The sequence below is a fragment of the Thamnophis sirtalis genome, unplaced genomic scaffold (genome assembly GCF_051295495.1).
Source record: "Thamnophis sirtalis isolate CommonGarterSnake01/CBP01778 unplaced genomic scaffold, rThaSir2_p1.2 scaffold_4, whole genome shotgun sequence".
In the NCBI taxonomy this organism is placed as follows: Eukaryota; Metazoa; Chordata; class Lepidosauria; order Squamata; family Natricidae; genus Thamnophis; species Thamnophis sirtalis.
Window position 1 is genome coordinate 43261685 of NW_028261384.1, and position 26845 is coordinate 43288529.

The 26845-nt window shown below is 36.9% G+C and overlaps 1 protein-coding gene across 1 annotated transcript in view; it reads left to right on the forward strand.

Annotated features, from left to right (window-relative positions):
• CHN2 (chimerin 2) overlaps nt 1-26845 on the forward strand; it is a 146131-nt gene that overhangs the window by 103790 nt on the left and 15496 nt on the right. Inside the window, exons 8-9 of the mRNA XM_014067300.2 lie at nt 17109-17193; nt 25559-25732. Of these exons, the coding sequence (XP_013922775.1) occupies nt 17109-17193; nt 25559-25732 (259 nt within the window). The remainder of the gene's footprint in view (nt 1-17108; nt 17194-25558; nt 25733-26845) is intronic.

Consider the following 26845-nt stretch of genomic DNA (forward strand, 5'->3'; position numbering starts at 1 on the left):
CCATGGACAGCTCAGCTTGATTACAAATTGATGTTTGTAACCTACAAGTCATGTTAACTGCCCACAAATCTCACAATGGTCTTCCATCAAAATACTGACCAGATCCTACATTGTTTTGCTTCTAGAATTTTGCATACAATATCAAATTACTTATTACCATGTTTCCCCCCAAAATCAGACCAAGATCAGTATTAAAAGCTGTAGGGTTTAATTTCGGGTGGTATTTTATTATGGGGGAAATACGGTATTGAATGAGTCTTCTGAATAACGAACATAATTGGGGTTTATTTTTGGGGTAGGCCTTATATTACAGTTGGGTTTTATTTTCAGGGGGAAATGGTAGTATATTTCTCTTATTAGTCAAATAATATTCAACCTCAAAGTGACCAAGGCATGAATGATTGATTCAAAGTACTGTTAATTTGCCATACAACAAAAAGTAGTATTTCTGGAATTCTTGCAATGTCTATCTCATCTCCTGGCCTACCTCAAAGGGCTGATATCAGTCTTAAAAACTTGTCCCAAACCTTCACTGTCCCTTTTTTATGGGGAACAAGATTAAGGAGAAGCTGTTTGAATTTTTTTCTCATATTCTCTACTTTCCTAGAATCAATAGCTATTTTTCCTCTCCTACCTTTTCTGAAGGTCTGAACTAAATTTCTCTACAGTCTATCTACAACCTACAAATTAGTTCAACTATTTTCATATACTCCTTAAATAGCTATTGTTTATTATTATTTCCTATTTTAGAAAATACTAAAAATGTTAGTCTATTAAAATCCTAATATATTTTAAAGAATCAATTGATTGAAATATGAGTTGGCATATAAAATATGAGTTTACATTTAAATTCTGCAACTACAAAAAGATTAAATAAATAGAACTATTGCCAAATTGAACTATAACAATAAATCAATCTTCAACAGATGTATTAAACTTCAACTCCTATAATCTTCAAGCCAGGAATATGAGCTGAAATACAATACATTTGATGGACAACAAGCTGGCAAGACTTTGTGAAATTATAGTACATCATTATGTGAAAAGAATCAGAACTTGCAAGGACTCCCCCAATTTTATTTTTAACAATCAATTTTCACTGATATGTTCAGTAAAATAATTTCTCATGCCTATACTTTACTAAAACAAATACTATCAAAACATGGATTATGAGATTGGCTTGATTTTTTTACGGTTTTCTTTTAATATGTGAAAAAATATGATTGTTGTGAGCTACCTAGAGTTGTTGAAAGTTGGGTGGCATACAAGATTAATTTATTGTCATAGTTTGTGGCATAATCAGCCAGAGGTTCAGACTGGATTTCATATTTTTGTTTGTCTCATGAGTCCTTTTCAAAGATGTGGAATAGGTAGATGTGGATAATACAATAATACAATATGAAGTTGGAAGGGACCTCGGAGGTCTTCTAGTCCAACCCTCTGCCTAGGCAGGAAGCCCTATACCATTTCAGGCAAATGGCTATCCAACATCTTCTTAAAGACTTCCAGTGTTGGAGCATTCACAACGTCTGGAGGCAATCTGTTCCACTGATTAATTGTTCTAACTGTCAGGAAATTTCTCCTCAGTTCTAAGTTACTTCTCTCCTTGATTAGTTTCCACCCATTGCTTCTTGTTCTACCTTCAGGTGCCTTGGAGAATAGTTTGACTCCCTCTTCTTTGTGGCAACCCCTGAGATATGGGAACATTGCTATCATGTCTCCCCTAATCCTTCTTTTCATTAAACTAGACATACCCAGTTCCTGCAACCGTTCTTCATATGTTTTAGTCTCCAGTCCCCTAATCATCTTTGTTGCTCTTCTCCGCACTCTTTCTAGAGTCTCCCCATCATTTCTACATTGTGGCGACCGAAACTGAATGCAGTATTCCAAGTGTGGCATTATAAAGTGGTATTAACACTTCACGTGATCTTGATTCTATCTCTCTGTTAATGTAGCCTAGAACTGTGTTGGCTTTTTTGGCAGTTGCTGCACACTGCTGGCTCATATTTAAATGGTTGTCCACTAGGATTCCAAGATTCCTCTCACAGTTACTACTATTGAGCACCTATACTGTACCTGTGCATTTTGTTTTTCTTGCCTAAATGTAGAACCTTACTCTTTTCACCATTGAATTTCATTTTTTAGATAGTGCCCAATGTTCATGTTTGTCAAGATCCTTCTGTATCTTAAGCCTATCTTCTGGAGTGTTGGCTATTCCTGCCAGATTGGTGTCATCTGCAAAATTGATGAGTTTCCCATTTATTCCCTCATCTAAATCATTGATGAAGATGTTAAAGAGTACTGGGCTTAAAACAGAGCCTTGGGGTAATCCACTGCATACTTCCCTCCATGTAGATGCAGTTCCATTGAGGACTACATGTAGAGTATGGTTGGTCAGCCAGTTACGAATCCATCTGGTGGTGATGCTGTCCAACCCACATTCTTCTATTTTATCTAGTAGTAGGTTATGTACCTTATCAAATGCCTTACTGAAGTCCAAGTAAACTATATCGACGGCATTCTTCTGGTCCACTAATTTTGTCACTTTGTCAAAGAATGCAATAAGATTAGTCTGGCAGGATCTGTTTTTGACAAACCCCTGTTGGCTTTTGGCTATTACTTTGTTTACTTCTAGGTGATCACTAATTCGTTGCTTGATTATCTTTTCCAGAATCTTTCCTGGTATTGAGGTCAGGCTGATAGGTCTATAGTTTCCTAGATCTATTTTTTTTCCTTTTTCAAAAATGGAACCATATCAGCTCTTTTCTAGTTCTCTGGCAATTCCCCGGTGATCCAGGATCTCTGAAAGATATAGTTCAGTGGTTCTGAGATCACATCTGCCAGTTCCTTCAGAACCCTGGGGTATAATCAGTCCAGTCCTGGTCATTTGAACTTGTTTAGGGTAGACAGGTGCTCACTTACCATTTCAATTTGTGAAATCTTCCCTATTTCAATTTGTGTTACTAATCTGATTTTTGTGGTGCTGTTTTTGATAGGTTGGACTGTTTTATCCCTTTGTGTAAAGACAGATGAAAAACATGAGTTAAATAGTTCTGCTTTCTCCATGTTGCTTATCACCTTGCCACTTTCTCCCAGCAATGGACCAATTGTTTTCTTAACCTATTTCTTGTTTTTAACATATTGGAAGAAGCTTTTTTGTTATTTTTTACTTTTGTGGCAAGCCTTTCTTCATTATGAGCCTTAGCTTTCCTTACTTCATCTTTACAGGCTTGGGCTATTTGCTGATATTCTGCCTTAGTTATGTTTCTCTTTCCACTTTTTATACTTAACTTTTTTGTCTTTCAATTTGTCAGAGTTCTTTATGCAGCCAAGTTGGTTTTTTGGGGGAGCTGTTATTTTTCTTCTTCATTGGTATTGTGCTAGACTGAGTTTTGTAATCTCATTTTTCAAAATTTCCCAAGCTTCTTGAGTTGTTCCCTTGAGGATTCTCATCCATGGAATTCTTCCCAAGCTCTCTCTAAATTTATTGAAATTAGCTCTCTTAAAATCCAAGACTCTAGTTTGACTTTGTTCTACTACTTGTGTTTACATAATGTTGAATTCCAATATTGCATGGTCACTTGCCCCCAGGGTTCCTATGGCTTCAACATCTTCTATCATTTCTTCTCTGTTAGTGAAAATTAAGTCTAATATGGCCGATCCCCTTGTTCCCTTCTCTACGTTTTGGGAAACAAATTTGTCTGCTAGGTTTATTAGGAACCTGTTGGATCTTTTACTTGGTGCAGAGTTTGTTTACCAGTTGATGTCAGGGTAGTTGAAATTCCCCATTACTATTGTGGTGTGCTTCCTACATACCGTAGTTAGCTGACTAGCAAAAACTTCCTCTACTTCCTCTGCTTGGTTGGGTGGCCTGTAGTATTGACCTATGGCAATGTCATTTCCCCCACAACCTTTAATATTGACCCAAATGCATTCAAGATAGTTCTCATCATTGTTGTGCTCTATTTCTGTAAAAAAGTAGTTATTTCTTATATATAGTCAACTCCACCTCCTCTTTTATTTGGTCTATTTTTTAAAAATAATTTAAATCCTTCTAGCTGTATGTTCCATTTGTAGGTTTCATCCCACCAAGTTTCTGTAATGGCAACAATATCGTATTTGCCCTCATTTACTTGAATTTCTAATTCATCCTGTTTATTCCTCATACTCTGTGCACTGGTGTATAGACATTTGAGTCCATTTTGATTGACCCTGTCTTTACTGTCTACATAACCTGTGTTATGCCTGACTCCCCCTATTTTCTTGCCACTTGTATGATTCATGCATATGGTATGGCACTCACTATTAAATGCTTGGTTTTGCTTGACAGCAGGAGTGATAATCTTATCTGCACAAACATCTATGTTACATGCACTGATAATCCTATGAGTTTTAGATTGCTGGGGACAGAAATGTTCTGTATCAATTAATTCTCTGTCCCCGCTGTTCAGTTTAAAAATTTATCCAGAAAATCTGTGAATTTAATGCCAAGTAACTCAGTCTCTTTCTTGGATGGGTGCAAACCATCTCTTTTGTACAGTTTTTCATTGGACCAGCTGCAGACATCATGACTAATAAAACCAAAGCCTTCCCTTTTACACCACTCCTTTAGCCACACATTAAACTCTGCTACATGCTGGCCCTTCCCTTTTTGTTCCTTATATACTGGTAAAACCCCTGAAAAGATAAGCCTACAACCTACACTACTAAGTTCATACCCCAAGATCTGGAAATCATTCTTCACAAAAAGTACATCTTTTGGGGACAGATCATTTGTGCCAAGATGTATAATAGCATCAGCATCACAGTCCTTACTTGCATTCCTGACTATCTTAAGAATATGCCTCTTATCTCTGCTGGCAGTAGCACCTGGCAGACACCGGATGTTTGCTTGTATTACTGATATCATTGCAGGATCTAAGCTGTTCCAAATAAAATTGTCTTTTGCAAATGATGAATTTGTCATTGTTGATGGTGTTCAAATGGTGCTTCGGTTGTTTTGAAATTCCACTCAAGGCTTCTGTTACTATTGGTACTACTTTTGCTTTCTTTTGCCACAGTCATTCAATTTCTATTTGTTGGTCTTTGTTATTTGTTAAGACCATAATTACTACCTTTCTATGATGTTATCCAGATCCAAAATATCCCTGTAATTAATTTTAGAACATTTCAATCAGTTTAGAAAATTAAAACCATAATAATGGAATCAACAATTATTAAGATTTGAATCATGGATTCAATTGCTTTCCTTATAACACATGATGGGTGTGAAAATTGGACTTTGAAGACACATGTCAGAAACATTATTGATAATTTTGATCTTGAATAGCTAAGAAAACAAATAGATCATGGAACACATTGATCCAGAGTTGTCAAAGTACAAATGATCAATATCTTTTTGCATCTATTTTTTTATTTTATTCAAAACAAGGTCAAAATGCAAAACTTTAAAAAAATCCAGAAAAGTATTTTAAGGGGGGGGGGAGAGAAACCCAAACCAGCAAGAAAAAAAAAGGTACGTCAAAAAACCCCAATACATATTATCCTTCCTAATTTAATACTGCTTAAAAATTATTATATCATTGATTCAAAACACCCCCTTCAAAAAAACCTGATTATTCACCTGTCTTGTATATATTATATTAGTGAATAATAATACTAGAATAATAATAAATACTAGAATTTTGCTGATTTTATCTGTGGTGCCTTTGATGTAAAAGACAAGGGCGATGCCGTTGTCCTGTTTTATGTCTTGGTTTTTGTGGGGAGTCTCCCTTTGGATTAGGTTGGTAATTGTTTTTCTTTGGAATCCATTGGAGATTAATATGTTTGTGAGAATGTGTAATTCAATTTTCAGGTGGTCTTTGTCGGTGTTTGGTTCTGGAGATGAGGGTCTTGGCTACAGAGTTGATCTGTGCAGGGTGGTGATAGGATTGTGCATTTATGTAGCGATTGATGTTTTGTTTTTTTTGTGTTTTTTTTGTTAGATGGTGTGTCCTAAGGAGCCATTGAGGTTTTTGAAGATTAGGACATCCAGAAAGGGAAATTAGTTGTTTGCTTCTATTTCCATAGTGAATTGTATTTTGGGGTGTAGGCTGTTGAGATGTGTGAGGAAGTTGTCCAGTTTTTCCTTCCCGTGTGGCCAAATCACAAAAGTGTCATCAACATATGTAAGCCAGAGTTTGGGTTTGTGTTCAGATTTATCTAAAGTGTTAGTTTCAAAATGTTCAATGTATAAGCTCACGAGTAGGTCGCTGAGTTGTAGGTTTTGTTTCTTTATTGTTTCTATGAAGTGGAGTGAGTTTTGTACATGTGAGGTGATGGATTCTACGTAGGGTTGGAGTTGTTTGGTGAGGAATTTGGCAAGATTCTGTAGAGGTGAACCTATGGAGCTGACTATGGGTCACTTCAACAAGAGAATAATTATGGAAACCATCAAAATAGAGAAACACCCCCACAGCATGAATAAACGTGACGATACCTCCCACCTACCAGATATCTGGAAACCAGCCCTAGTCAACAAACGAGCCCCACCCACCACCCAGGCCATTACAATACAAAACAACAATGGACACACAGCCAGCACCAATCATCACCAATCTACCAATCTTGATACAGCCTCACATCCAATCAATCCACTTACTGAAACAACGCCAGCACTCCACACACACACACCAAGATTTATAGAAAGACGGCAGCTCTGATCACACTTTAAGCCAAAAACACTAGCCTGAGGATGGCAAATGAGACCTTGCCGAAACGTTACCAAGATAGATATCGAGATCGAGATCGAGATATAGATATATTTGTTTTTGTAGATTTTCACGGGTGTAGGTATGCTGGTTTTGTTGTATTCAGGTCTTTTCCCGGGTAAGATTGAGATTGTCTTGGCAATGTTTCGGCAAGGTCTCACTCGTCATCCTCAGGCTGGTGTTTTCGACTTAAAGTATATATATCTCCAAGTATTTATAATGAGAGGCTGCATCAAGACAACTAATCAGACTGAACTATAAATTGCAATTAAGAGAAATAAACTCTTTGTTTCCATGTAATGGTTGTCAGATCAAATGATGATGATGATGATGGAGGAAGGGGAGGAGGAATAATAATCATGCAAGCAATTTGAGCATGCATTATATTCAGTAATTAGTGGCAACTTTTCTTTCAGTTAGTGGTGTTAGCATTTCAGTGGATAAATCACTGATCACTGTCTTCACAGTAGCCTACAGAAGAGATGTACAGAGAGCAGCACAGAATGGTCCTATTTCAGACACAGTATAAGAGCACATTGGTGACAGCAAGCTCCAGGATGCGAAAAGGGCATGGCAATCGCAGATGTGTGGATGAACTCTGAGAAACAACATCCAAGGCTTAACAATATGATAGTCACCATGTGTTCTTTTTTACTCTGTTTAAGTGGAATATGATCTACTTTGACCTTTTCTCTTGTAATTTCAGCTGTCATTTTTAATAGCATTGAGTTAAAAAAAACCCTTAATGTTCCCAGCTCCTGCTACCTAGCAGGTAATTTCTTCCCTATTTTAAAAAGAACTACTTAGATTATTTTTCCCATTTCACAATACCCACATTAAAGTTGTAATTCACATCAATGGCAGAGCAATGACCTATCAGACTAAATATAATGATTGGAAAGAATTCTAGTCTCCTCCAGATTTCTGAAAAGGTTGACTTTTGCAACTAGCACAGTGAAACTCATTCAAATACACCTGATGTGAAGTTTCCAAAAAATAACCTAATTAATTTACGAGCCTCGATACAAAGTTCAAAAGAAATCCAGTCATTTATTAGGATCAACATTTTGGCATGTCCTTGTGTGGAGCCGAAACTGATTTCCACTTAATTGCATTTGAACTATATCTCCTCCCTTCTGTCTGTGTCATAAATTACATCCACCAATAAGGTGCTGCGGCAGGCTATGAACATGAGCATTTCACATACCAGCTGTATGGAATTCTTCTCCCTCTCTTTCAAAATTATTTAATAACTAACTTTATTTAAGTTGTCCTATATTCTAAATTTGTTTTTTATATATAAAAAAGAAAGTTGGACAAATGAAATTGTTCCAACATATTTCAAAGAAACTGATTATAATAAATATTTAATGCTTTTTGATTTAAAAATATTTTACATTTTTTACTTCAGTTCACTGTAAGGAGAAGGTGTGTTATAGCCTGTTTAAAGAGACTAGGATCTTTTCAATTGAGGAGTATCTGGGGCCTTACCAACCCTTCTGGGGCTTCAGCTGATAAATTAACTCTCATGTTCAAAAGTATTAGAGATTCATTAGACTGAAATATATACATCATGACTATATTTGAATTGCTTTTTGTACCAAGTACAAAAAGATTAATTCATTTAGAGAGACAATGTTGAAAAATTAGGAAAACCTATCACTTTATAAACAGACCTTCAGTATATTTTTAGAACGAGTCTAAACAAAGTTTTTAAACAGCCAACAATATCCTACGCTTGATTCACATGCTAATTTTCCCCACATATGTTGTACTCTTCTCCTCCCAGTAATTCCATTTGTTATTCAGAGTGCTTTATCTGCCAAGGTCATGAGCAAATTTGAGAGGGAGAGGAAATGAACAAAATCATTAAGGGCTTTCCACCTGTTTTTTCCCCTCCTATAATTATATCATCATTATATTATCTTCAATTTAGTGTGATGAATTTAAATTCCCAGGAGATACCTAAGAAGAGGAAGCCTCCTTTATTTCTTCTTTCCAGTGTATCTTCCTTGTGAATGAAACTTTTCCTTTTTTCTCCCCCCCCCCCCCCGCTTTTCCATTGATAGCTTTCCCCGTTGCCTTACATATATCCTTCATTGGACTTTGTTGAAGAAACCCATTTTTAAGATATAAGAGTAAAGACACTTTTGATTTAGTCTTTAGGAACCTGCAAAACTTTTTTCCACTTATTTATTGTAAATCACTGAGAATAGATGGAAGATTTTGTGCTACAGAGATGTAATAAGTAAATACATATGTGCAGCCTTAAGGGCAATTTTGGTAATGCCTTCTTATTCCCTCAGATTCTTCACATTTAGTAGTTTTTCAGGACCCAAGTGTTATTCATGGCTATTACCTTTTTATAGTGACCTAGGCTATTAGCTTCCTAATATTCCCAACAAGTAATGCATATATATTTGGAAAGGGTTTAAAACATACTAATTTCAGTTAGGGAAGAAACTAACTAGAGCCTGGGCAATTGGACTCATGGAACATGCTCTACATTGGGCTACTCTTGAAGAACACTTGGAAGTACCATAGTTAATAGCATTGGTTATTCAGCAGATGTAACACCATATTCTGCATGCTGTATTGGTTTCTATATCCTTTAAAGTGCAATTAAAGATATTGATAGTTACTTCTGAAGTTTTTATTTGGTTTATTATGGGACCATTTCTCCAAATTGTTTTTAACCATCTTACTTGTCCGGAAGGTGGGGCATGCTGCAGACGTATTGGCTAGTGGAGCTGAGGACAAGGACCTTTTCTGCCACAGCTTCTGCCCTGGAGAACATTATTCTAGCTGAGATTAGGTTAGCCTGAGCCATCTGGTCTTTTACAAGGCCAGATAGAGTCCTAGAGAGCCCATCTGTTGGCCTTGTTGATAGTTATTTTATGATGGTCAGCTGCTGTGTCTTTTATTTCACATCCACCAATTTACTGGTTTGTTTTAATATTTTGATATTTTAATTGGTAATTATATATTAACAGTTTGAAGCCAAAATAGCCCAAGGTAGACTATTTCTTGTTTAGCAATATCTGACAAAAGCATTTCATATTACAACAGTGATGAAGAACCATCTGATTTTAATTATCATAGTCCTTAACCAAGATGTGAGGTAATTTTTAAAAACTTAAAATAGATGCTATCAAAGAATGCAGTGAAGATTCTGACCTTCAGTCCTTGCCCGGAGATGTTTAATAATAACCAATGTTTCCAAATATCTTGACAAATATGCTTAAATAACATATGTGACTATATATATATTCATGCATTCTTATGCATTGCAGGACAATCAGCATTTCTAACCACCTTGACCAGCTGCTTAAATCAGTATGAGAAGTACCTTTTTAGGGCAAAGGTCTAGAAGCAAATAATTTAGATTAGCAAATGAATATTTAGCTATGGCCAAACTTTAAATTTCAAAAGGTCCTTTTATTATTATTTCCCCTAATTAAGACCAGTATAATATTTCATCTCTTTCCTCACCCTGTTTTTTTCTGCTTATTTCAATCAAATGGCACTTTCTGTGATTTTGTTGAATAAGAATCTCTCTGTATATTAGAGTTTGAATGAAGCAAGTTTACTCATGCAACTTGGAAAAGACAAGAAAACAAAAATAGTGTGTTTGCATAATTGATTGAAACATTCAAGAATCGGTACTGGTAAACTGTCCCCGAAGATCTGCAAAATTTCATGTTATTCATTTTGAGCAAAGTAATAATATCTATTATCCATAGATTATGTGTTGCTATTATTTTTTTTAATGAAAATTGACGGTACTGCTTTCTGCCATTCAGAGACAAGCAAACACATAGAAACTTTTGTGAAGTCAAACTAAGACACAATAAGACCGAATCTCAAAATGTCTAGAAACTCCAACCCTAACATGTATGTGACAGCATCTGGCTCACCCTCAAATATAAGATTCCTACCCATCATCATTATCCTGTTATATAACATTTTGTGCAACAGTTGCATTATTCATTTTGGTTCACCGACAAAACCGCTAAGCCCTTATCCGCCCGACATAAGCGCGGAGGGCAAATCTGCGCCGTCTGAAGCGCTAAGGAAAAAGGCGACCCTAGCGCGACGACATAACCACGGAGGGCAAATCCGCGCCTTCCGAAGCACTCAGCACTCTAACCCTAACCCTAACCCTAAACCTAACTCTAAACCTAACCCTAAACCTAACCCTAAACCAAACCCTAAACCAAACCCCTAAACCTAATCCTAACCCTTACCTTAATTTAAATCGGCTTTCTGCCGCCGCGCTGTTTTAAAGAGCCCTTCTGTCACTAAGCTGTTGTCGCCGCGGTGATGATGTCGCGGTGATGACATCGCGGCTTTAGCGACGCAGTTTTGTCGCTGCTATTTTGACGAGCGCGGTTTTGTCGGGCCACGATTCATTTTCATTAGAATTTATTAAATATTTGAAAAACACTCCAAATTTAAGAAACGATTCAGTACAAGTAATCTTAAATTTACAAGAGTTCATTTAATGAGCCTTCAAACTTAAAACGACGCTTAAAAAGTGACTTACAACCATTTTCCACACTTATGACCATTGCCATAACTCCATGGTCAAAATTCAGATGCTTGGAAATTGGCTCATCTTGATGATGGTTGCCTAGGGTCATGTGATCACCTTTTGTAACCTTCTAACAGCAAAATCAATAGAGAAACCATGTTACTAACTTAACAATTGCAATGATTCAGTTAACAACTGTGCCAAGAAAATCCATAAAATGGAGCAATACACACTTAATAAATGTTTCACTTACAACATAAATTTTGCGCTCAATTGTCGTCATAAGTTGAGACTACCTGTATTGTCACAAAATAACATGAGATTATGAATAAGATTTGTTCCTAAATCTGTATTTAAGCCAAATTTGTAGGTAAGTCAGAACAGTACATATGGTTCCTAATCACCACCAGTTAGTCAAATGTTTGTCTTAATGTATACTGGTATATAAAGTGTCATATGGCATTCTTCTTCTGCAGGCCAATGAACAACTGAAGCTGCACACTATTATCATGAATATCATAAAAGAGAAAATGTGTGGGTGTGGCTGTGTGTTCATTACTATGAATCATTACATATAATTCAAAATTTTAATATAATAGACTGAACGGCACTCTATTCATAAGTACAAATTGTCTATAAATTGTTTTTAACCCAATTTTTAACCCAGGGATTGCCTCTAAACCCAACAAGAACAATTTAAAAAAAAAAAAGAAACCTCACATAATTAAACCAATATTTGGGAATAGATCCCAAGGCATTTTCTTATTTAACTCTGAATTCAGAAAGCATTTTTCTAGGTTAAGGTGGAACACTTTCTAGATAGACCAATTTAAACATGTGCTCTACATTTAGTGTTTACATGATTTTAAAGCAAGTATGTCAGTACTTTTGTCTAAAAATATTGTCCTTTGAATATGTATAGACTATCATTTGGGGTTTGGTTAAAACCCATTAGCAGCACTGTAATTTGAGCTATGAAACATGAGAAAACTTATATTATACATTACCTTAATTTGTCACAAAGTATGTACAGTTTTCAGAATATTCTTTGACTTTATGTTTGACTTTAATTCAAGCTATTAAATTAAATGATTTATTTCAATGAAAAATTGTTGCTTTTTCTTAAAAATGTTTCAGTCTCATCTGAAGCTTGATACTCATCTGAAGCCACAAGGAGATTCCTTCTGCATCCTCTTCAAAGGGTTATCCAATTCTTTCTCACTCTGAAGAACTATCTGGGGAAAAATCTATCCATCAGTCTTATATAGTAGAAGAGAGAAATCCTTAATTATTTTTCTCATTATGATGCATTTTTTTTAATTGAAAATTTTCAAAAGGTTTTACAAATATTTACCTCCCTCCCCCACCTTCCCCACCCGAGCCCATCTCCCCCCCCCAACCTCCCCCCCCCTGACTTCCCAGAGCAAATACAGGGTATAAATCTTTAACAATCATATTCTAAAATAAACTAAAAGTAACTTGGCTTCCTCTTTCATTTGTGCTTTAACTCCTCTTTTGTTAAGCTAACTATAAACAAATTAAATCATTCCTTGCTTTTTCAATCATAAGCTATCTGGAATTTTTTTGTCCGTATTTATTTTGAATATATTCAATCCATCTTCTCCACTCCAGTTTATATTTCTCATCTGAATGATCCTTAAGATATGCTGATATTTTGGTTCCACCACAAAACCGCGGAGGAGAAAATCGTGCTCGACGAAAGCGCGCATTTGACGTCATCACAGCACGACGAAAACATCGCGCTGTGATCGAAAAATGTAAAAATAAAGCGAAAACCTTACCCTAACCTCCCCAAACCTAACCCTAAACCTAACCCTAAACCTAACCCTTAACCTAACCCTAAATCTAACCCTAAACGTAACCCTTAACCTAACGCTAAACCTAACGCTAACCCTTAACCTAACACTAACCCTAACCCTAAACCTAACCCTTACCTTTATGTGAATCGGCTTGCTTTAATTTTATTTTTATTTCAATTTTTAATTTTTTTCATCGCGCTGTGATGATGTCAAATGCGCGCTTTCGTCGAGCGCGATTTTGTCCTCCGCGGTTTTGACGGGTCACGGATATTTTAGCCATCTCTGCTAAATTTGTTACTTTTAATGTCCATTCTTGAATAGTAGGCAAATCTTCCTTCTTCCAGTATTGCGCCACTAACAGTCTTGCTGCCGTTGTTAGGTTCAAAATCACATTAGTCTCTATAACAGTACAATCAGTAATTATACCTAACAAGAATAACTGAGAGGTAAACTTTATCCTCTTTTTAAAAACATTTTGCATAATCCACCATATTTTAATCCAAAATGCTTTAACTTTTTTGCAAGTCCACCATATATGGTAATACGTAGCATTAGTACAATCACATCTCCAGCATATAGGTTGTAAATTCGGATACATGCAAGCCAATTTTTTAGGATCTAAGTGCCATCTATAACACATCTTGTAAAAGTTCTCTCTCAGGTTTTGGGCTTGTGTAAATTTTACATTTCTTACCCATATCTTTTCCCAAGTATCCAACATTATTGGTTCTTCAAAAATTTGTGCCCATTTTATCATACAATCTTTAACTAATTCTGTTTCAGAATCCATTTCTATTAGAACATTATATAACCTTTTTATGTCCATTTGACTTTGATCCCTGATTTGTTTTAGTAGATTGTCCTCATTTTGCATGATACCAATTTTCTGATCTTTTTTCCATCTGGCCTGCAACTGTCCATACTGAAACCATGTTTGGATTACCTTCTCCTCTTTTAATACATTCAAGGGTTTTAATTGAAACACACCTCTTTCTATAGTAAGAAGCTGTCTATATGTAGTTACATCATGTTTTTGTACTATACTTACATTCTCTGTTGCATGTCTGGGAATTGCCCAGATAGGTATCTTATCATTTAATTTGTATTGATATTTTTTCCAGACACGCAGTAAAGCATTCCTTAATATATGACTTTTGAATGTCTTATCCACCTTCTTGTTGCATGATGCATTTTGTATACATTGGATTATATAGTACAATCATTACATGTATGAGGACCAGATTATTTATTATAGTATAGTAATTTAATGAAAGTCAGGAATCTTATTTTTCCATGGAGAAAAAACAAACAATGTCCCAGTGCTGCTTCTGTTGTTATTTATTGGCAGATATATTTTTTACTAAAAATATTGGAAAATATATTCCCCTTGCATACCTGTGTGTAGTTGTCTGCTTTACCATCTTTGTGGATTGTGTAAATTTGGCCTCAGCATCTATTTTTCATGGCAACTGTTAACTAGAAGTAAACCATTTAGGTCTGATGGTTGACATGAAGCCAACAACTATGTACACTCTGACTTTAATAATAAGTACAATTCTATCTGATTCTACTGTGCATCTTCCAGACTTTCTGAACTATTATACATAGCATTCTCAGCAAGCATGGAGTTTTATAGTTGTAGGACACCAGGTTCATTCATTCATTAAATTTATATAGCTGTCCATTTCATACTTGTGCTTCAAGAGGTGCACAAAATTAAAAAAACAATCAAAATAATTAAAAACAAACCCATTAAAATAGTTAAAAGTATAAGCTGTAATAAAACAAAAACATAGTTGTAATTCTGAGCTTATACCCAGAAACAGCTATTTATGGGCTACATTTTTTTCAGTCCAATGACAGAACCAGGTTTTAAGGACCTTCCAAAAAGCCCACAGGGTTGGAGTAATCATCTTGGGAGGGGAAAATGATGACACAATAGGGGCTAAGAGCAGTTTTTCTCACTCCTAACTAACACTGGAACCAGTTCGGGAGGAAGTAAGAGAACCAGCACAATTCAGTGCAAACAACTACAACCCTTGAAGTGTGTCCAGAAGAATACCACAATTGATGGTTTTGAAAGCCATTGAATAATCAAGTAGAGCAAAGATAGATCTCTTTGTCCCTTTCCAAAAAGAGGTCATCCAGAAGGATGACCAATGCCATCTCCATCACATACCCTGGTCTGAAACTCAACTGAAAGCGATCAAGATAATCCATTTTATCCAAAATCCTCCAAAACTGTTGCACAACCATTTTCTCAACAACTTTCGCTCAAAAAGGAAGATTGAATACTATATAAATGTTGTTTAGTATGTTGAGATGGCTTCTTGACTCATCTCTTCAGCATATTTACATTGCACTGAGCATCCCACTACAAATAGTCTTCAGCTAGCAATCAAAATTGGAATGTTGGTCAGTGACATAGTTACAATACAATACAATGTGATCATGCCAACTGATAATGTCAGTTCCAGTTGTAGTTGTTAAGTGAATCATGCAGTTGTCAAGCATGACATAACACAACTGCAACTTACAATTTATTGCCAGCTCTACAATGATTTTTGTTTTTTGGAGCAGTGAAGGTTGCAATGGTCAATCCTGTGATGATGGGACACTGTGACCATGCTGGTTGTCAAGCACCCAATTCCCAATTATTGTGACTGTGGAGCAGGGGTGAGTTCCTGCCAGTTTTAACCTCTTCTATAGAAGAGGTTCCACAAATCTACAGTGCTGTTTAGAACTGATTCCAACTCCATCCCCCCGCCCGTCTGCACATCATCAAGATGAAGAGCAAGAGGAGGAATTCTGGGAGTTGAAGTCCATAAGTCTTAAATCTGTCAAGTTTGAAGACCCCTGGGGTTTTTTTCCTAAAGGGTTAGGGGTGCAAGGGTCTTGTAACTTGACAGCTTTAAAACTTGCATGCTTCAAATGCCAGAGTTTCTGAGCCAACATTTTGGTTGCTAAGAGCGTTGTTAAGTAAGTTTCACCACATTTTACAAGTTGGTCACACCCACCCAGTCACATGGCTGGCAAACCACTCCCACCCAGTCGCATGGCTGGCAAGCTACTCCCACCCACTCACATGGCCAGCAAGCCACTCCCACAAAGCAGGCCACACCTACAGAAGAGGTTCTAAAACTTTTTGAAACTCATCACTGCTGTGGAGGCACTGCAACAGGAAATTTGAGGACTATTCATAAGTCTCCTTCTTCGGTATCATAATAGCTCCAACTTGTTGCTGAATGAATGATTGCTAAGCTAGGACTATCTGTGCTTATTTATTAGCAACAACATCCATAATTGCCAGAGTTTGAATTTGGGTATTTCTATATTATAAATCAAGGACACCATGGCTCAGTGGCTAAGACACTGAGCTTGTCAATCAAAAAGTTGTTAGTTCAGTGGTTCGAAATCCTAGTGCCGCATAATGTGGTGAGCTCCTGTTACTTGTCCCAGCTTCTTCCAACCTAGCAATTTGAAAGCATGTAAAAAATGCAAGCAGAAAAATAGGGACCACCTTTGGTGGGAAGGTAACAGTGTTCTGTGTGCCTTTGGCATTTAGTCATGCCAGCCACACGACCACGGAGAAATCTTTGGACAGCACTGGCTCTTCGGCTTTGAAATGAAGAGGAGCACTGCCCCCTAGAGTCAGGAACAACTAGCACATATGAGCGAGGGGAACCTTTACCTTTTTATATTATAACTCATTAAGCTAAATATCAACCCCCACCCCACACATGCCAGAATCAATGTGTCAAACAATATAACTCATTTATTTCATGCAAAATAATTAATTTTGCCTATGACATGAATGAAAATTCTGATGCTCATACAATCTTTTTCCCCTTGACTCATTATCCTGAGTCCTTGGAACAGAGCTAACTATCAAGTACATTTGTTCTTAATTAAATCCATTGTTGTTTCTGTTTCTTCATATTCCATCTGCTAGGCCATCTGCCACTCAGTGACCTTGGATTTTGTTTCTCATTTCTTTTACAGGTCCACACATTTCGGGGTCCACACTGGTGCGAATACTGTGCCAATTTCATGTGGGGACTCATTGCTCAGGGTGTAAGATGTTCAGGTAATTATGAATACTATGTTGTCCAGATCGTGCTTTATTTAAAAAAAAATAGAAATAGAAATATCTTTGAAATTACCATAACGAGTGTTGAGAGCCAACCTGTAAAAGCTAATTTGATCTCATGGTTAAGGCATCAGGCTAGAAACCAGGAGATTGTAAGTTCTAGTCCCACCATAGTCATGAAAGCCAGCTAGTTGACTTTGGGACAGTTACTCTCTCTCATTCAAGTCAGAATTACTGCCAGTTTACTTTACACACGCGCTGTTCGCTTCGCTCACGCGTACTTGCAATGCATTGTGCATGTGCAATTGTCTGTAAATTGTTCTGCACATGTGCAGAACATTATAAAATTACAAAAAAAAACTTGTCGCAACGGCGTGGGTGACTGGGTAACCAGTTTGGGGGCATGGCCAGCCTGCCGTCCCTACCAGTTCAGCAACCCAGTCCCAATTGCCACTACCAGTTCGCCCAAACCAGTGCAAACCGGTAGCAACCCACCTCTGATCCAAGTCCAATTCAAGTTGCAAATCCAACTTGAATAAGGTAAGAATGATGGCTACATTAAAACAGATATATCCATTTCACTCAGTCAGCTGCCCAACTGGATTTCTTCCTCTATCTCTTTTGTTTTCTCTTCTTTTTATAGAAGATTTTTAATGATAAAAATAGCAACATTGTTTCTTATGGGATTTTAAGTTAAAACATATCAGAAATTTGCTTAAAATATATTTGGATTATTTATCCTGAGATTTCCAAAGTACAATAAAAGTAAAACTGTTTTCTTGGCTTCTAAGTGCTGGCATACTGTTTGAGATATTTCCACATTGGTATTGAAATACCTACAGATATCCAGAATCAACCAATAGTAGTTTTTCTCATGTCTTATGAAGTGTTGGGATTCAAATTTTTTTTACTACTTGTTCTGTGAATGTGGCTTGGTGGTGTGGAATGGCATGGCTTGGTGGGCATGGCAGGGAAGGATACTGTAAAACCTCCATTCCGACACCACTCCAGAGGAAGGTTACTGCAAAATCCCCATTTCCTCTCAATCAGCTGGGATATGGGAGGCAGAGCGTAGATGGGGATGGGGCAAGTCAGAAGTGGTATTTACCAGTTCTCTGAACTATTCAAAATTTCCATTACCATTTCTCCAGAACTGGTCGCAACCTGCTAAATACTACCTGGTCTTATGTGAAAAGAATTAAAAGATAAAGCTTTATATGCCATGTAGCTAAATGAGAACATCTACTGAACACTATATATTAATTAAATCTTAATAGGTCAGGTCCAGTTCCAAAGGTAAAATATTTCTTCTCCCAAAGATAAAACTCTCTAAAACATAACTAGCAATTTTATGGATATGTGTTTATAACCATAGAGATGACCACACTTGCCATAAGGTGGTTGTTAAATGAGCTGCACTTGATTTTACATAGTTGTTAAGTGAATCTGGCTTCTTTTATTGACTTATCTGGTTAGAAGTTAGCTGAGAAGATTGCAAGTGACAATCACATGACCTGCAGTCATTGTAAATATATGCCAGTTGGCCATAACCCAAATTTTGATCATCTGAGTGTGGGGTGGACCAGTTGTAAGTCACCAATTTCAGTGCCATTATAATTTTAAACAGTTACTAAATGAATGGTATCTAACAGTACAACCTGTACTTGTTTTCTTGCAGGAATTCAAAAGTAGTTGCCATTTCTTCATCCCTGATAGTTTTTTTAAAATTTATAGTCTTATCCTTAGACCTTTATGCTTATAAAGGAAAGGGAGGGAGGGAGGGAGTGGAGAGAGAGAGAGAGAGAGAGAGAGAGAGAGAGAGAGAGAGAGAGAGAGAGAGAGAGAGAGAGAGAGAGAAATAGGATGAAGAAATGTTAGCAGTGGTCACTGCCTTGAGTTATTGTAAATCAATTGTAAATCAATAGGGTTAGGGTTAAGATTAAATAAATCCACTTATACATAGTGCAATATTTACAGCTGCAGATGTGGTAGAATTTACAAATTCCAAAATTCCTAATTAATATATTTGTATCCCAAAATATCCAGATGCTATTAGGAGAGGAGGAGTGAAGTATTACATGATCTTAGGATATGATAAATTGTTTTCTATGTATGGGAATAGAAATAAATGTATTAAATATACTATGTATTTCTGGGTTTATTATTTTAAAAGTATAACTTGAGAAATAATATGTTTCTTCCATGCAAAATGTAATGTTCTGATTAATGAATTGCTAATATTAACTCTAAAAAGGCAAACAACTTTCTAGTGAGAATTCTTATGGTGGCCAGGTTTGTTTAGATTTAACAAAGTAATAATTCATTAGATGGTATTGGACTAAAAATATAAATTTTACTTATGGATGTAAAACCATTTTTTTAAGTTCAAGTGAATGGACCATGTTTCATGTGCTCATATAAACACTGTATTATTATTATTATGGTTAGTTACATTGTCAGTCAAATGTTTAGACTGGATTTGGCATTTTTATCATATCTAGTCCTTCACAAGGTCCTGGGACAGACAAATGTTGTTCTTTGATTGCATTAAATGTTTTATTGCACTATGTAATCTGCCTCTTACAATTATTTTGAACTATTATTATGTGCGACATAGATCTTCTGAGCTAAAAGCCACACTCCACTTTTGTCCTGGGACAAAAAATTGTTTCATATTATTATTATTTTAAATAATTAGTTAATATGATAACTCTCCATCAATCAATAAACAATGCAATGATATATCTGAAGGTATCCCAGGATTTTCAGATGGGAATCCCCATTAATACACCAGACCCTTTCCTGCAAATGTATAGGAGATATTTTATCCCAACATTCACTAAGGAAATTAAATACAATCTTACAAATCAATCTTACAAATTAAGAGTCATTGAAATCAGTGAGCTTATTTCTAGATATAAAGGCATAAGATTGCATGCTTAAGCTGTTTCCACCTAGTTTTATGGGCAAGGAATGCAGGATCCTCAAATTATAAGTGGATCTAATGTAAGGTAATTTATTTAGCATACTTACATATTTGACTTACATATATTGATTTTCTCTTTATTGTGCATAGATACACACATAAGATTCCCAAACTTTTCCCCATACTATTTTTCCTATGGAAAGATCTCCTCTTTCTTTTAGTACTCTGACATTTATAGAACAGTGCGAGAATGAAAATATCCTTTCTTCCTTTGTCCTGAAAAAGCTCCATAATTTCTTTTAATAAAGAAAAAAGGGAGAATCATAATATTGCTATAAACATAATGTTTATTTTTTGCCTCCAGATCAGGTCAACTCCCTTTGCTAACAGTACTGTTTACTCCTTTTCTTTTCTTAGCTGTAAAACCAATTTTTAGCTCAGATGTACACTTTTGTGGAGTTTTTGCAGCTGTCTCATATATCCAGTGACAGCTGAAAATTAAGAGCCCTCTTACACTTGGGTTCTTCTCTTTCATGAAGAATGCAACAAAGACAAGCTGAATTCAGTCTTCAAGTCTACCATCCTATTTACTGACTCCACATGTGTTTTGTCTAAATTTAATTTCAACTAATCACTTTAAAATATCATATGGCTTCCATAGTCTATTTTTGAATATGTTTACTAATTTTATATCAAGAGTATATAGTCCATTGAATGTAATTCTGATATTGCATGCATCCAGCTATGATTACGAGGGGGCAGACCTGGAATGTATTACTGAAACCTGGCTGGGCCATGAAGGAGGAGTCCCCCTCTCAGAAATATGCCCAGAAGGGTTCCAGGTGCCCCACCAATCACCACACAAAAGATGGGGTGGGGGAGTGGCAGTTATTATCCAAAAGTTATTAGTTCCTCGCAGGATCCCTGCCCCAGAGATTGTGGGGTGTGAGTCTCTTCTCTTGAAGTTGGACCTACGGGTTCAATTGGGCTTGTTTCTGACGTATCTACCTCCCAGCTGCATCACAACAGCGCTGCCTGCACTCCTAGAGACAGGGTTAGCTGGGTTAGCAGTGGAGTTCCCCAGACTAATGGTACTGGGGGATTTTAACCTGCCATCTGTGGGCGAACACTCTGACGGGGCTCAGGAGTTCATGGCTTCCATGTCAACCATGGACTCAGGGTCTGACTCATAGAGCGGGACACACGATCGACCTCGTATTTCTCTCGGGACAGTGGAGACGTGATCTTGAATTAAGGGGAATAGAGATTTCGCCCTTGTCATGGTCAGATCACTCCTTGCTGAGGCTTGACTTTGGGAAGCTACTCCCCCATTGCAGGGAGGTGGAGCCGATTAAGTGGTTCCGTCCCAGGCGCCTGATGGACCCGTTGGGATTTCAGAAGGAGCTTGGAGAGATACTTGACTCCCTTGCCCACAATCCGATAAAGTCCTTGGTTGCTGCCTGGAATGCTGCGGTGACCGAGGCGCTAGATCGGATTGTGCCTTTGCGGCCTCTCCGCGGCAGTGGATCCAGAAGGGCACCTTGGTTTACCGAGGAACTCCGGGAGATGAAGCACCAAAAGAGATGCCTAGAGCGACGCTGGAGGGCTAGTAACTCCGAATCCGACCGAACACTTAAGAGCCTTTATTAAGACTTATTTAGTGGCGATACGGGCAGCAAAATGTGCACATTTTTTCGCTCTTATTGCGTCCATGGAATCTCGCCCAGCCGCCCTGTTTAGGGTAACCCACTCCCTCTTGAAGGGTGAGGATGCGAGGGAACCCTTGCAGAGAAGGGCTGAGGAATTCGCTCAGTTTCTGTCGGACAAAATCACTCAGATTCGGGCAGACCTGGACTCCACTTGGTCAGTACCAGCAGAGATGCTGAGGGAAAGTCTTGATCAGATTTCCTGGAATGAGTTCGAGCTTGTCACCCTGAGGAAGTGGACAAGGCCATGGGAGCAATGAGTGCCTCCACCTGTTTACTGGACCCGTGCCCCTCCTGGCTGGTTTCGACCAGCAGGGAGGTAAACGAGGTTGGCTCCAGATGATTACAAACGCCTCTTTACAGGAGGGATCTTTCCCGCAATCTTTGAAGGAAGCGGTGGTAAGACCCCTCCTCAAGAAGCCTTCTCTGGACCCAGCTATTCTTAAGAACTACCGTCCTGTCTCCAACCTTCCTTTTTTGGGGAAGGTTGGAGAGAAGGTGGTGGCCCTTCAACTCCAGTGGACCTTGGATGAAACAGATTATCTAGATTGCTTTCAGTCTGGTTTCAGGCCTGGGTACAGCACCAAAACCGCTTTGGTCACACTGACCGATGATCTCTGGCGGGCCAGGGATGGGGACATTCCTCTATCCTGGTACTCCTTGACCTCTCAGCGGCCTTTGATACCATTGACCATGGTATCCTTCTGCGATGGCTGGAGGAGGTGGGAGCGGGAGGCACCATTTTACGGTGGTTCTCCTCTTACCTCTCCGACAGGTCGCAGTCGGTGTTGGTTGGGGGGCAAAGGTCGACCCCTAGGCCCATTAAATGTGATGTGCCACAGGGTTCGGTCCTGTCCCCCCTCCTATTTAACATCTACCAGGACTTAAAAATCGAAATTAAACGACTATGGCACAAACCAGCAGTGGTAATTGCAGTGGTAATTGCACACTGGGTGCTATTCCAAAAGCACTGGAATTACATTTAAAACAGTTAAAAAATTGACAAAATCACCATCAGTCAAATGCAAAAAGCCACACTGCTTGGATCTGCACGCATATTACGAAAATACGTTACGACGTCCTAGGCCCCTGGGTGGGGCCCGACTAGTAACCAATGCCAAATCCGGCGAAACAACTGGCCGCTGTGATACAATTGTATAATAATAATAATAATAATAATAATAATAATAATAATAATAATAATAATAATAATAATAATAATAATAATAATAAAGCGAGGAATTTTCCAGGGTGATTCACTTTCACCTCTTCTCTTTATCATCGCAATGATCCCACTATCAATAATCTTTAAAAAAAATGAAATTAGGCTACCAAACAGCCAAAGAAGCTGAAAAATTTTTGCATTTACTATATATGGATGATTTGAAACTCTATGGAAAGTCAGATATAGAAATCCAATCATTGACAAACACAGTCCGAGTATTCAGCACCAATATTTCAATGTAGTTTGGCATGGAAAAATGCGTCACTGTATCCATAAAAAGGGGCAAAATCATTGCATGTGAGGGAATTGAAATGGCCAACTAATTAAATGCAATGAAAATGAAGCCTACAAAGACTTAGGCATTCTGCAGTTGGATAACATCAAGCATGGAGAAGTAAAAACTATTGTCAGGCGCGAATACACCAACAGAGTTAGGAACATTTTGAAATCTAAATTGAATGGTGGAAATACAATCAAGGCCATAAATACCTGGGCAATACCAGTTATAAGATACACAGCTGGTATAGTTAACTGGACACAAGCTGATTTGGACATTTTGGACTGAAAAACCAGGAAACTAATAACAATGCACTACAGTTTACATCCACGTGGTGATACTGATAGACTGTACCTGCCCCGAAAATCAGGTGGCAGAGGATTATTACAAGTGAAGTAAACAGTTGAAGAAGAAAAACATGCACTGGCTGATTATTTAAAAGAAAGTCAAGAGCATCTATTAATCGAAGTAAAGAACAAAAATCTACTGAAGGCCCAACAGACGAAATAAGAATACAGAAAAGATGTGATAAAATCAAGAATGGAGAGTTGGCAGAACAAAGCACTGCATGGCCAATTTCTGGAAAAAATAAAAGATAAAGTGACAGTGAACAAACTTGGTTATGGTTAACAACAGGTACATTAAAGAAAGAAACAGAGTCACTAATCCTGGCTGCGCAAGAACAAGCTATCCGCACAAATGCCATTAAGGCCAAAATCAAAAAATCCTGTGATGATGCCAAATGCAGACTTTGCAAAGAAGCTGATGAAACTGTTGATCACATACTCAGCTGCTGTAAAAAAATCGTGCAGCCTGATTATAAATTGCAGCACAATTCAGTAGCACAAATGATCCATTGGAATTTGTGCAAAAATTATAATATTAAAACAGCAACAAACTGGTGGGAACATCAGCCTGAAAAAGTCACCAAAAATCAGATGGTCAAGATCTTGTGGGATTTCCGTATACAAACGGATAAAATACTGGCACATAATACACCAGACATCACACTGGTTGAGAAAAATAAGGTCACAATCATAGACATCGCAATACCAGGTGATAGCAGGGTTGCCAAGAAGGAACATGAAAAAATCGCAAAATACCAGGACTTAAAAATCGAAATTAAACGACTATGGCACAAACCAGCAGTGGTAATTGCAGTGGTAATTGCACACTGGGTGCTATTCCAAAAGCACTGGAATTACATTTAAAACAGTTAAAAAATTGACAAAATCACCATCAGTCAAATGCAAAAAGCCGCACTGCTTGGATCTGCACGCATATTACGAAAATACGTTACGACGTCCTAGGCCCCTGGGTGGGGCCCAACTAGTAACCAATGCCAAATCCGGCAAAACAACTGGCTGCTGTGATACAATTGTATAATAATAACTTTCTTATCAAATTATTAGAATTACCCCATATTTCACTGTTCCAACAATTTTGACTTTTTTCTACATAGATACTTTGCATAATTTCTTCCATTTCAGTAACTTAATATGTGCAAGTTGCTACATTAAAAACCTCCTTTCATGACCTCCTGAAAACATTTTTGTCATTTGAGGCAGGGAGAGAGAAATAATCAAGGAAAGAGATTCTTCATAGACAATAGTCTAGTTATGGAATGGTCTTTACAACATATACTAATTTTTGAAGTGATAAAATTGTTGAATTAATAATTGTTATACATAATTGTTTAAGTGATAAAAATTTAAGATCTGAATATTTTTTTGTTATTGGGCTTTTATGTTGCTTTCTAAAATTTGGAACTTTTAAAGTATCATTAATTTTAACTGTTTTATATTATTTTGATGTAAATTGACTTGAAGACTTGTTGAATAAAAGTAGCAATTAATATAGTTTTCACTTAATGATGTCTAACATTTTTCCAAAACTGGGAACATGGAGACCATATATGTCTCAGTTGTAGATTATGAGGTTTAATTAAAAGCTCAAGGCAGTGTACTATCTGCTGCTTGTTTTGGTAATAGCCAGATATGATGCCTTTGCTTTTGTGTAAGAACCAGGCATCATAACAGTATAGTTTGTTCTGAGCATTAGCTTAATCTAAAGGATATGTTAAAAATATTTTTGAGATGCAAACATATACAATATAATATATACAATTTTATATCCCATGTTTCACTCTTGTCAACTTATTTATTGAATTTATATAGCCACTTATCTCAATCAATAAAAAAAAAATAACCCTAATATTTTCTCGGCAGACTGTGGATTAAATGTTCACAAGCAATGTTCAAAGTATGTTCCCAATGACTGCCAACCAGACCTTAAGAGAATCAAGCGGGTCTATTGCTGTGATCTCACTACGCTAGTCAAGGCCCACAACGCACAGAGACCCATGGTGGTCGACATATGCATACGGGAAATTGAATCAAGAGGTATAGTTTTTTATGTTTTGATTAATCAGAATTCTAATTTTTCAATTACTGAAATTCTGACACCATTCCATATTTTGATAAATCATTATTAGATATAATCAAGTCAATAATATTTCAAAAATGATTAAAATAATATATCAAGGTTATTATTTGTATTTTGTTTTCATTTTTTTATAAACTTTTCTAAGTGAAAGATTAAGAACCCATATGTTAAATTTCAATCAGCTGAGTAAGTTGAGGTTAGATTCAATTTAAAGATGGATGATTTGCAATAGGTCTGAATGTGTTCCTATTTATAATGCTCCAACTGTAATAATTAGAGCTTTAAACAGCTGTTACTTTTTTAATCTGACCTCTCCATATAGAACTGACAAAGAGGAAATTTGTAATTTTAATGTAAAATAATTTCTAAAATTGATTTTGGCTTTAATCAGAAATTCCAAATTAGTGAGCGTAGATTAAGAAGCATCCTTTTGTTTTTAGTTCCTAAAGCAGGCTTCCCTGATCATGGTCTCAATGTGGGTTGAGATTGTAGCACCCAGAATTTTAGTTAGCATTTTGACTAGGAATTCCAAGGCTTGTGGCCATGGTGCATTTGGAGGGAGCCAAGTTGGGAAAGTCTACTTGAAATTATTGATGTGAATTTGGCTTGTGCAACTGGTTCTAGCTGGGAGACATCACAGCTTTAATTAGATGCATAGATTTTGAAAAGCATTGAAATGTTTTTATTCCATCTTAGAAAATCTAAAAAATATTTTTTTCATTTGCTAATATAGGTTATTTAATTATTTAAATAATTTTGCATACTTAATTTTTTTCTTTCCAATAATTTATTTTGAAAACTTCTATTAAATTTAAAATTATTGAAAGATAATTGAAAATCAAAATAATTATGTTAAGAGTGTTTAGACTAGAATAAAAGAAAGGAAAGAAGAAAAGAAGGAAGGAAGGAAGGAAGGAAGGAAGTGGGTGGGAGGGAAAAAGGAAGAAAGGAAGGATGGATGGATATAGGTATAGGTATGGATATAGATATGGATATGGATATAGATATAGATGCTATAGAAATAGAGATATATAGATATAGATGATATGCGGTAGGTCAATGGCTAAGAC